Raw genomic sequence first — 12,965 nt, forward strand, 5'->3', positions numbered from 1 at the left:
AACTCATGAAAGACCCCTAGTATAAAAATGCTGTATGGATGAACACCTGAAAATGTTACGACATACACTCAAGCTTGGAAACCCAGTCCTAAAAAAACCCGCTGGGTCCTCAAAATGTAATCGTGAAATACAAGGACTTCAAATCTGGGCCCTGGAAGAGAATTGTTACACATTCCTGATAACCCACGGAAGGAGATTTGCCCTCGATCCTTACAAGCATCGTTTCCTTTATTTGCACATCATGTCCTTCCCTCTCCCTCAGAGTTGTTGTCGGAGTGTCGGACCCCCAAACCCCCACTTAAATATGCTCAGTTTCCCTCCTCTTATACCTATTTGTCAGACCCATCGCATCAAGACGTTTATCAACCTTAAGCTCAGTCAATGTTTTGTGCAATGTTTCGACAACACGATTTATGGTTGTAGAGCAGCAGACATTGTTGCTCTTGTTATAACCATATATAACCAGGACTCAATAATCAGGCCTACACACATACCGCTGCCACGTGATTCGGTACAATGGCTTCAAACACCAGTGAGGTGTCTTCCTTCTTTTTTCGGGATGCGTTCAGCTCAGTATTCAGCTGTTCTTTTTGTTCACTCAGCTCTTTCAGATCAGCCTGGGCCTTGTTCAGCTTCTCCTCGCCCTTTTGCACATCCTGCTCCTGTGCCTCGAGCTGCACCTTTAGGGAGGCGATCTGTTCATTGTAACAGGGAAGAACGGTTAGTTATAATCACAAATCTGACCGGAAAGAATGGTTAGTTATAATCACAAATCCGACAGGAAAGAATGGTTCGTTATAAACATAAATCCGACAGGAAAGAATGGTTAGTTATAATCATAAATCCTGCAGGAAAGAATGGTTAGTTATAAACATAAATCCGACAGGAAAGAATGGTTAGTTATAATCATAAATCCGGCAGGAAAGAATGGTTCGTTATAAACATAAATCCGACAGGAAAGAACGGTTAGTTATAAACATAAATCCGGCAGGAAAGAACGGTTAGTTATAATCATAAATCCGGCAGGAAAGAATGGTTCGTTATAAACATAAATCCGACAGGAAAGAATGGTTAGTTATAAACATAAATCCGACAGGAAAGAATGGTTAGTTATAATCATAAATCCGACAGGAAAGAATGGTTAGTTATAATCATAAATCCGACAGGAAAGAACGGTTAGTTATAATCATAAATCCGGCAGGAAAGAATGGTTCGTTATAAACATAAATCCGACAGGAAAGAATGGTTAGTTATAAACATAAATCCGACAGGAAAGAATGGTTAGTTATAATCATAAATCCGGCAGGAAAGAATGGTTAGTTATAAACATAAATCCGACAGGAAAGAATGGTTAGTTATAATCATAAATCCGACAGGAAAGAACGGTTAGTTATAAACATAAATCCGGCAGGAAAGAACGGTTAGTTATAATCATAAATCCGGCAGGAAAGAATGGTTCGTTATAAACATAAATCCGGCAGTAAAGAATGGTTCGTTATAAACATAAATCCGGCAGGAAAGAATGGTTCGTTATAAACATAAATCCGGCAGGAAAGAATGGTTCGTTATAAACATAAATCCGACAGGAAAGAACGGTTAGTTATAAACATAAATCCGGCAGGAAAGAACGGTTAGTTATAAACATAAATCCGACAGGAAAGAATGGTTAGTTATAATCATAAATCCGACAGGAAAGAATGGTTAGTTATAATCATAAATCCGGCAGGAAAGAATGGTTAGTTATAATCATAAATCCGACAGGAAAGAATGGTTAGTTATAATCATAAATCCGACAGGAAAGAATGGTTAGTTATAATCATAAATCCGACAGGAAAGAATGGTTAGTTATAATCATAAATCCGGCAGGAAAGAATGGTTAGTTATAAACATAAATCCGACAGGAAAGAATGGTTAGTTATAAACATAAATCCGACAGGAAAGAATGGTTAGTTATAATCATAAATCCGACAGGAAAGAATGGTTCGTTATAAACATAAATCCGACAGGAAAGAACGGTTAGTTATAATCATAAATCCGGCAGGAAAGAATGGTTCGTTATAAACATAAATCCGACAGGAAAGAATGGTTAGTTATAATCATAAATCCGGCAGGAAAGAATGGTTAGTTATAAACATAAATCCGACAGGAAAGAATGGTTAGTTATAAACATAAATCCGACAGGAAAGAATGGTTCGTTATAAACATAAATCCGACAGGAAAGAATGGTTAGTTATAATCATAAATCCGGCAGGAAAGAATGGTTCGTTATAATCATAAATCCGACAGGAAAGAACGGATAGTTATAATCATAAATCCGACAGGAAAGAACGGATAGTTATAATCATAAATCCGACAGGAAAGAACGGATAGTTATAATCATAAATCCGGCAGGAAAGAACGGATAGTTATAATCATAAATCCGACAGGAAAGAACGGATAGTTATAATCATAAATCCGGCAGGAAAGAACGGATAGTTATAATCATAAATCCGGCAGGAAAGAACGGATAGTTATAATCATAAATCCGGCAGGAAAGAACGGATAGTTATAATCATAAATCCGGCAGGAAAGAACGGATAGTTATAATCATAAATCCGACAGGAAAGAATGGTTAGTTATAATCATAAATCCGACAGGAAAGAATGGTTAGTTATAATCATAAATCCGACAGGAAAGAACGGATAGTTATAATCATAAATCCGGCAGGAAAGAACGGATAGTTATAATCATGAATCCGACAGGAAAGAATGGTTAGTTATAAACATAAATCCGACAGGAAAGAATGGTTCGTTATAAACATAAATCCGGCAGGAAAGAATGGTTAGTTATAATCATAAATCCGACAGGAAAGAACGGATAGTTATAATCATAAATCCGGCAGGAAAGAATGGTTAGTTATAATCATAAATCCGACAGGAAAGAACGGATAGTTATAATCATAAATCCGGCAGGAAAGAACGGATAGTTATAATCATGAATCCGACAGGAAAGAATGGTTAGTTATAAACGTAAATCCGACAGGAAAGAATGGTTAGTTATAAACATAAATCCGGCAGGAAAGAATGGTTAGTTATAATCATAAATCCGACAGGAAAGAATGGTTAGTTATAATCATGAATCCGACAGGAAAGAATGGTTAGTTATAATCATAAATCCGACAGGAAAGAATGGTTAGTTGTAATCATGAATCCGACAGGAAAGAACGGATAGTTATAATCATGAATCTGACAGAAAAGAATGGTTAGTTATAATCATAAATCCGACTGGAAAGAATGGTTAGTTATAATCATAAATCCGACAGGGAAGACTGGTTAGTTATAATCATAAATCTGACAGGGAAGAATGGTTATTTTAGTTGCTGTATTGTCATGATTTACACCAATCATATTACAAATATTTATTTTGTACAAATTTGTTTTTAATATCGGTGATATTATTTATTTGTAATCTGAAAAGGTGCAAGTGGCTTAAAACTCTAAAGAGTCAAGGGTCCAAGCTGGTCTAATGGGTCTCACGGGTCTATGGGGTCTTTAAGGGTCTTCAGGATCTTTGGGGTCTTTTTTGATCATTTGGGTCTTTTGGATCATTTGGGTCTTCGTGGTCTTTAGGTATCATTTTGGTATTTTTGGGTCCTCTGGGTCTTTAAGGGTCTTTTGGTCCTTTTGGGTGTTTGGGGCACAAATGACCACATGACCCACCTGGTAAATCTACCGTATTAAACACAATGTCAGTTTGGGTGTTTGAAAAGATGTCTGTCGCCCTTCATAAGGGTAGGATTGAAAGGCAAATCTTTTAACACGAATGCGTGTTCACTACGGTCCATCTTTGAGGATAAAACAAACTCGAAAAACATTTTCCATAAAAGAGTAATTATGTCTCTTCTATTGGAATTGTAGATGGTGTGTTGCAACCTGAGCCTCAAGGGCAGGGTACAGAAGAGTTTTTACGGCGTAGCCCATCGGGCAAAACCGTCTAGAGCAGTGTTTGTCTGTCCGTATGTATGTATGTATGTATGTATGTATGTATGTATGTCCCCTCAAACGTATACCAATCAGAGCTGAGGACCTGGTCACATGACAGGGTGATGTGATTACGTCTGATGTCATTACGGCGGTGCGGTGGCCGACTCCCACACTGCCATTTTGATTTATATGCCGTTCATGCCGAACATATCGTCAAACCTGTCATATAGCACAATCGCCATGCTCAACCTTTACATTTTTCATTCAGTGTGAAACACAAACAAACTGATTGTTGAAATGACCATCAAATATTGAAAGCGTAGGCGTTACGGCTCTTCCATCAATACAGTACGTATACGCCTTAGGCCGCATGCCTCATCTTTGGACCGCTTCGGACAAATTAAACCCAGGTTTCTTAATACAGTAGTCAGTGGTGTATAGTTTCAGTGGTTTCGTTTTCGTAATAATAATAATAATAATAATAATAATAATAATATCATAAATATAACCATAATACTTTAATCCCAATGTCGTGAATACAAAGATAATGGATTGAAGCGGTGTATGGTTCATGAATCAATGATGAGCGGTGTTCGGCACTAATATTAATAACTGCAGTATTAACGGAGAATAAAAGTAAGGAATTAGCCACGGTTTTTTAATGGTAATATCATTTTTGAACGTAACATTAATATTAATTAATATTAAGTAAATCTAATCATAACACTAATCCCTTTGTGGTGACTGCAAACTTACTAGAAGTTAAAATATATTATCTTCAACATATTGAAGTAGCGGCAGTTTTGTGTCCGTTACGTAATACGTTTATGATGTCATTACGACGGCTAACTCCACCGACCGACATTTTAAGATGCTAGTACACCCGCTCACTACGGGAGCTGCAGGAAGGGTCATTCCTCTTTGGGGTATATAGATTACAGTCGATCTATGGTCGGGTCTCAATAACATTGGGTGTGTGTTCATTTACCAAGTTTCTTGTGGAGAGATCGCCAAGTGGTTTAAGCATTCGAGCAAGCACTCCATTCAAAACCCTTAAGGAACGGCTGGCTTGGCAAGCGCTAGCTAGCTGCTTGGTAAATGAGCACACCTCCAAACCTTGTGGGGTATATAGATTACAGTAGATCTTCGCTCAGTTCTGGTAAGTAAAACCTACCTCACGGATGTCTGGATTCCTCCAAATTTTTCTGTTTAATCTATCTATAATTCCAGTAATCTCTGTGTGTATGTTTGTATGTTTGTATGTTTGTATGTTTGTATGTATGTATGTATGTATGTATGTATGTATGTTTGTCTGTGACCGCTGTTTCTCGACAACTACCGGTCCGATATACTTGAAACTTGCCAGGTATATTGCTGGGGACCCGAGGATGTGCCTTTTCAAGGTTTCATATTAATCGGAGAAGTAGTTACCGAGCTATGTCCAAAAAACGATTCAACCAATCAGAGAGCAGTGAGCTATCACGTGTGCCGAACGTGGCGAACAGACTCTGCCTCGGACGGCACATTTGAGAGCGTATTCATTTATTTCACGTTGGAAAACTATGTTGCCGTTAAACTATGTTTTAAAACTAATTAAAACTAATTTGCGATTCATCGTAACTGCGATTTGCGACCTTCCGGACAGTGAAGACTGCACTTCCGGCAGCCAATCACAGAACGCGTTGTTGCGGTTGTGAGAGCGAGCCGAGCCCAGCGCGTGCGCCATTACGGTTCGTAATTCGATTTCTTCCGGAGAATTCTATAATTTCTCGATTTCTTATGCGCATTATTTCTCCCAATTCAGTCAGAGCGAAGGGCGGAAGCGAAGAGCGTTGTTTTTTTTGTTTACGGGCGTACGGGCGGGGTAGAGCGTACGGGTAGCGTTTTTTTTTTTTTTTGGCAAGGAACGGGCACCCACGTACGGGCATGCCCTAGTGTTATAAACAGCATTAGCGATTGTTTGAAAAGGTAATTATATGCATTTGTGGTTTATAATATTTTACAAGCCCAGCGACGCTGCTGTTAAACTTTTGGTCTTTTTTTAAATAACAATAAATACAAGGTGCAGGGAGGTGAAATTCGCAGCATGTGATGTGCAACGTGCTCAGAGTAAAACGAGTGTTCATTTACATCCGTAAGATGTCTAATAAAGTAGATAGGAGCACACCTGACAATAGGCCAAGGCTTCAGACTTTGGCACGCTCACGAGGCTGCACTGTTGAATAAACTGTTCCAACCCATTATATTTGATGAGCTTTTTACGAGTTTTTTTCCTAATGCAGAAGCTGCTGCCCAGAAAGCAACAACACCCAGGCATCAAGCAGTGCAATCTGGCATCAAGAAGCTTCCAACAAGTCCACGACAATTTATGTTATGGATGAATCAGGTGTAAGATCTACAAAATAAAGGTTGCTGTCCTCTGGCAGTCACAGGTGAATGGCGTCAAACTTTACAGCTAATGGTCCCCTCGCCCTTCCAGGTAGTGAGTTGGGCAGTCCTGCACGAGATGGTTAGCAGTCTGGACGTTTCCACAGACACATGAAGGCATTTCTGCATGTCCCCAGGGAAAGTCATACGTGCATTTATGACGTGAGGAAGAAATAAAATGAATATAGCCGTGGCGAAGTTTTTTGCACATCTTTGCCCTTCTGTTTCTTCCTTTGAATTTTTACTTGCATATGCTGCAGAAAAAAAAGAATCAGCTATGTATCAACAATCAGCTACTGATTGCCAAAAGAACATTGCGGCCTACCTCATAAAGAAACTCCTCATTATCGCTTCATTACAAATAATTACTTCATTAAAAAAAAAAACCAATCACATTATTATCACTACAGAATGCATCATGCCATACACAATGTGATTTTCGGCAAGTTTACTCGTTTCATCGATATTCTTTACCCTGCACTCGCGAAGCGAAAAGCGGGGTTAAGCAATTGGTTGCGTACATGTGCCGTATGTGTGCCGTACGTGTGCCGTGTCTGCATTTAAAAAAATCATTTTCTCGGCAACCGTTGGTACGATTAACATGATTAACATGAAACTCGTCGACGAGTCTGGCATTTCACTCAGGCCAACTGGCACGGTCTTCAAGCAGCCATCAATCATCTGGACTGGTCTCCCATCTCTACTGCCTCTGACATCAACTCATCCTGGGAATTCTTCCAAAGTAAATTGCTCTCTCTCATGCACAGATTTATCCCTTCTCGTCTTCAGTTGTCATACCCTTCCTCCCGTCCATGGTACACGGAATCTTGTGGTGAGGCTATTGCCCAGAAACAACTTGCTTTCGTCTCCTGGAAAGCAAATCCAACGGAAGGAAATCTCATTTCCTTTCACAAAGCCCGAAACAAGTGTGTGTCCACCCTCAGGAGAGCCAGGAAACAATATCTCTCCGTCCTCAGGACCGAACTATCTTATCTGTCTCCCTCTTCCAAATCCTGGTGGCATCTGGTAAAATCTGTTTCTGGTGTTTGTTCCCCCTCCATCCCCTCCCTCACCTTAAATGGCCACACGGCTGACTCCGCACGTGAAAAAGCCGAATGCCTCAACTCTGTGTTTGCCTCTAAATCTTGTGTCCCAAACCCATCCCTCTCTGTACCCACCGTACCCAGCTGCTCCTGGACTCCGTGTCCTTTCCTCCTGACAAGGTGGAAAAGTGTCTGTCAACCCTCGACTCTGATTCTGCAACTGGACCTGACGGCATCAGCCCACGGGTCCTAAAATCATGTTCTTCCGCTCTTTCACTCCCTCTCTCTGTTCTCTTCACCCTCTCTTTTGCTCAAGGTCATCTTCCATCTGCTTGGAAATCTGCCAACATCACTGCTTTGCACAAAAAAGGTGCAAAAACAGATCCCAGCAACTACAGACCAATCAGCCTTCTCCCAATTATCAGCAAGGTCATGGAATCCATCATTGCTTCAGATATGAAATCTTTCCTCTTCTCCAATGGCTTGATCTCTGATCATCAATTTGGTTTCAGACCTGGACACTCCACTCTGGACATGCTGCTTCTGCTTTCTCAACAATGGATGGAGGTCCTCAATGCCAAACAGGAAATTAGAGCAGTCTCCCTTGACATATCACGTGCCTTCGATACAGTCTGGCACCCCGCTCTGCTAACCAAACTCTCCTCTTTTGGTATCCATGGAAATCTCCACGCATGGCTGGCGGACTTCCTCTCTAGTCGTAGTCAACGTGTGGCCCTGAATGGGTTTCTCTCATGTCCTCTTCCTGTTCAGGCTGGAGTTCCCCAAGGCAGTGTTCTGGGGCCTGTGCTTTTTCTGGTCTTCATCAATGATCTCTCTGACTCTCTTGAAAATCCTCTCTATCTCTTTGCTGACGACTCTACTCTCTGTCGCTCCATTCTTCATCCCTCAGATCGGCAGTCTGCAGCCTCCTCACTCTCTGCAGACCTTGACAAAATCACAGACTGGGCAAACAAGTGGAACATGTCTTTCAATCCTGACAAATCTCACACTCTTACGATGTCTCTCCGAAAAGACCGACTGGACAACCCTCCCATCCACTTTCTGAATAATCCTCTCCAAGAAGTTCTGTCACTCAAGCTTTTGGGTCTCACTATCTGCCATGATCTTTCCTGGAAAAACCACATTTCAAATCTGGCCTCCAAAGCCAGTCGCCGACTGGGCATCCTCCGTCGTGTGAAGTCCTTCCTTGGCACACCTGAGCTCCTCACCACATACAAGGCTTTCATCCGCAGCTCAATGGAATACTGCTCTCCCCTCTGGGCTGGTGCTCCTGCCTCACACCTAGCTCGCCTTCACGCTGTTGAAACCAAAGCATTAAGAATCATTGGAATCTCCCGCGATGAAGCTAACTCCAAGGGCCTCTCACTCACTCACCGCAGGCAGGTTGGTGGTCTTTCCGTCTTCTACCGACTCCTCTCTGGCCTTGCCCCCCCCAGCTCTCTCTGGCCTCTGTCCCGCAAATATTCCTACAGGTCGCACAAGATCTGCCTGCAACCCTCTTTTGGTTAAACTGCCAAAATCAAGACTCTCTGCTCACCTTCACTCCTTTATTCCTCTTTTCTCCAACCTCTGGAACAAACTCCCTCACTCTCTTCAATCCCACTCCACCCTCCAAGTCTTTAAAACAGCTGTTCACCACCATCTCTTATCTTCCCCCATCCAAAACCTTGATCTTTTCTACCCCCGCTAATTTCACCCCAATTCCACTTTTTGAAATACCAACTTCTGTCCTGGAAGTCCTTGGTGTCCTTGTGCTTTATACTTCTCCCTCCCCCCCCCCCCTTCCCATGCCTCCTCCCCCCGGGCCCTCTCCCTTCCACACATCTCCCTGCTCTCGGATGTTGTGTTTGTGTGCTTCCCCTTTTCTCCCCATCTTGTCTTCCGCTCCCTCTTTTTGTGTATTTTGTTTGTCTGGTCGATTTGTTTGTGAAGTAAATGTTAGCTCTTTCACAAGCCTCGATTCAGTATACAAAAACAAAAACAAAAAAAAAAAAAAAAAATTACCCGTAGGAGTGCTTCTGCCTGTAGATTTTTTTGCTGATAATTATGACGTCATAGGTCACGTGGTACGGACGCCATATTGGAAAAACGTGACACCTCTATATCTCCCAATCCGCTTAATGGCAAAAATTGAAACATGGCTCATTGTCAAGTATACCCCATGGGCAATAAGTATGTTGATGATGACGTCATAGGTGCCTCCATTATGACATCATAATTCGACAAGTACAACGCTTGATCTGATCAGGATGAAAAAAAAATTCCTCTGCAACTGTTAGTCCAATGAACGCTAAATTTTCAGAATATGAGCGGCTCCTCCTGTAGAATTGTTCTAATGATAATTATGACGTCATTGGTCACGTGGTACAGGCGCCATCTTAGAAAAATCGAAAAAAGTTGCACGTCTATATCTCCGAAACCACTCCAAAGAAAAAATTGAAATATGGCTCAATGGCAAGCACTCCCATTGGGGAATAAGATATTGTTGCGGTTTTGGGAACCCACACTTGTAAATATGACATCATTAAAAGGGTTAAAGGTTGCACCCCATAGTTAAGCCACAAGCACCACGTAGGTCACCATAGGACTTCAGTTATTTCATTAGTATGTGTATAGGTAAGGCCATGTTTCCAATAGTTGAATCTGCGTTGTGTCAATCAAATAAGAAGTAGGCCCATTCCATTCATTTTTGCAGCCTCCCTCTCCAAGCGACGCCATTAAGCGCGCCCTCCAGTCTGTGCCCCATGGCCCCTCCCAAATTGTTACGCGCCTTGCCAGCAGCGTTCGCAGCCTCGCTGAGCTTCCGCCCAAACGCCGCCATAAGCCACGAGGTGGGGCCCAAGAAAGGGGGCGGAGCGCCAAGAAGAAGGTGTGGCCACGTCAACCCACCATCAGGGCATGGCCGGTAAGCGATGCCCAGCCAACCAGGGCTGAGGTAGGATCGCCGATAGGCGTGGCTTTGGGGCTCGCGGAGCGATCGCTTGGTTGAGTTATAAAAGCGAGCGCAAAGCCCTTTTTACAGGACTGATGCAACAGCGCGTATGAAAGAGGACTTACAGGACTAATGCGCTTGATTGGTTGTGACAGGACTGCGCATAGAGAACTGTCGTGATTGCAAGAGAACTGGTTGAGAGAGCGCTCATAAGGGAGGACTGTGAGGACTGCAAGGAAGCGCGCCGATTAAGAGGACATTGGAGAGGGTGCGTTTGGCGTGAATAGTACGCATATTACTTACGCAGGACACCAGCCTCCCCCCCCCCCGCTATATAAATTGTCCGTTCGCGTTCCACTATACACGAAGCTGCCTGCCGGATTTCGTCCGTTGGACCGGAGCCTGGATCGGAGCCTGGACCGGAGCCGGGCTGGAGCCTGGACGCGTTGGTGACCATCAACCATCTACAATCCCCGTGTGTGTCTGAGACGGGCCCGTTTGTCCTGGGGTATTAAGAATAAGACTGTCTAAGGCTGCCCTGTGTTCTTCTTCTTCCTCTTCCTATCCTGTACATTTCTTTCGTTTCCTCTTCTTCTTTCTTTGTACATAATTAATAAACCAATCTGTTCTTCCTATTTTCTGGGTTTCCTCTTATTCAATCGCATCCGTCTTTTCTCTCATTGGGTAAACGTGGCACGATTGGAACCGCCATAATCGGGTTTAGTCCCTATTAACAGCCCGAATCGCGGCTCGCTTCGCTCGGCGTGTCCACTAACGCCGTGGTTCGGGCGGGAGTTATTTCCCTGCTTCACGGACGGTGTTAGTAATTAGGTATTAGGACAAAATTGACCAATAACCCTACCTAATACCGACCGGAAGGAGCGAAAAACTTCCAGGACTCGGGTCGGCCAGATAAAAAGACAAGGGGATTAACCCCCCCTTGATAAGGGGAGAGCCGACGTCGGAGATCCGCAACAATATGTTTATGATGACGTCATCAGTACTGTAATAATGATGTCATAATTCGGCAAGTACAACGCTTTATTCGATCAGCATTAATTTTTTTCTCTGCAATTCTTGGACCGATTGACATATTTTCACCATAGGAGCGCCTCCTCCTGTAGAATATTTTAATGATAATTATGACGTCATAGTTCAGCGGTAAAGGTGCTATCTTGCAAAAACCAAAAAACTTTGCCCCTATATAGCTCCAACCCCACTAAATGGAAAAAATTGAAACATAGCTCATTGTCAAGTACTCCCCATGGGGAATAAGATATGGTAATGATGATGTCATCGGTGGCTCCATTATGACATCATAATTTGAAAAGTACAATTCTTAGTCCGATCAGTTTGAAATATCTTGAGCGTGATCTACGCAACAATTATATTAGAGAATGTAAATGTATGATGTCGTCGGTCATGTGGTCTGGCAGCCATATTGGATCAAAGACAAAACCCTTAAAAAACAGAAGAGTTGGCTCGCACCAAGTTGACTGTGCAGGGTAAGTATTCTATGAATACCATCTAGTTACAAATGTAGCTTTTGTTGTAGTTCATTTCAAATGTAGTTCAATGTTGTATTGTAAAAACAGCTTTTGATAATTTCTAGGTCAAACAACAAAATTTATTTTTGCTGCCTGTCTGTCGGGGGGTATAATTAAAGAGTTTATTTGGTACAGAATAAAATGACAATTGTGAAATGGTACAGTTAAGATTTTCCAGGAAGTCAGCACAAAGGTAAGTTATGTAAAGAATAACAGCAGGTGCAAAACACTGCCCTGGAGAAGAGGCAGCTTCCAACAAGAAAGAAGAGGAGGCCATCGAAAATGTCAGCCTGTTTGCAGGGATGAAGAATATCTCCAGTGAAGTGTGAAGGCACCTTTCGATAGCAGAGGCGTAGCGTTTAATAAGTAGGGCCTAGTGCCAGACTGTATAAAAAGCAAAGAACATTTGGAGAGAGGGACAGAGAGGGACAGAGGGGGACAGAGGGGGACAGAGAGGGAGAGAGGGACAGAAAGGGACAGAGGGAGAGAGAGGGAGAGAGGGAGAGGGAGAGAGGGAGAGGGAGAGGGAGAGAGAGGGAGAGAGAGAGGGGGACAGAGAGAGGGAGAGAGAGAGGGAGAGGGAGAGGGAGCGAGAGGGAGAGAGAGAGAGAGGGAGAGAGAGAGAGAGGGGGAGAGAGGGAGAGAGAGGGAGAGAGAGGGGCAGAGAGGGACAGAGAGGGGGACAGAGAGAGGGACAGAGAGAGGGACAGAGGGAGAGGGAGGGAGAGGGAGGGAGAGGGACAGAGAGGGGGAGAGAGAGAGAGTGAGAGTGGGAGAGAGAGCTCAAAGAGTCATGACTGCAATTGTCGGGGTAGGGAAATTCTAGTATCGAGCAACCAAGACGAAAGTCAAACTGGTTGGACGCAATTAAACAGTAAAAGTGATTATCGATTCGAAATCGATTATCGATTCCGTTACTTCATTTATAATTGAAAACTATTTCGTTGCTCTGTAGAAGAGCGCCACACATACATCCCCCTCCCTAACCAACCTTCCCTCCCACAAAACAAGAAAACGACATGACCTGCCACCA

At 42.9% G+C, this 12,965-nt stretch overlaps 1 protein-coding gene across 5 annotated transcripts in view; it reads right to left on the reverse strand.

Annotated features, from left to right (window-relative positions):
* Positions 1-12,965, reverse strand: part of LOC137425531 (uncharacterized) — a 578,290-nt gene that overhangs the window by 58,543 nt on the left and 506,782 nt on the right. For all 5 annotated transcript variants that reach the window (XM_078773845.1, XM_078773842.1, XM_068114071.2 and 2 more), the window contains one exon: positions 495-695. In XM_078773845.1, the coding sequence (XP_078629971.1) occupies positions 495-695 (201 nt within the window). The remainder of the gene's footprint in view (positions 1-494; positions 696-12,965) is intronic.

Source organism: Myxine glutinosa, chromosome 1 (assembly GCF_964187855.1).
Source record: "Myxine glutinosa chromosome 1, kmMyxGlut1.1, whole genome shotgun sequence".
Taxonomy (NCBI): domain Eukaryota; kingdom Metazoa; phylum Chordata; class Myxini; order Myxiniformes; family Myxinidae; genus Myxine; species Myxine glutinosa.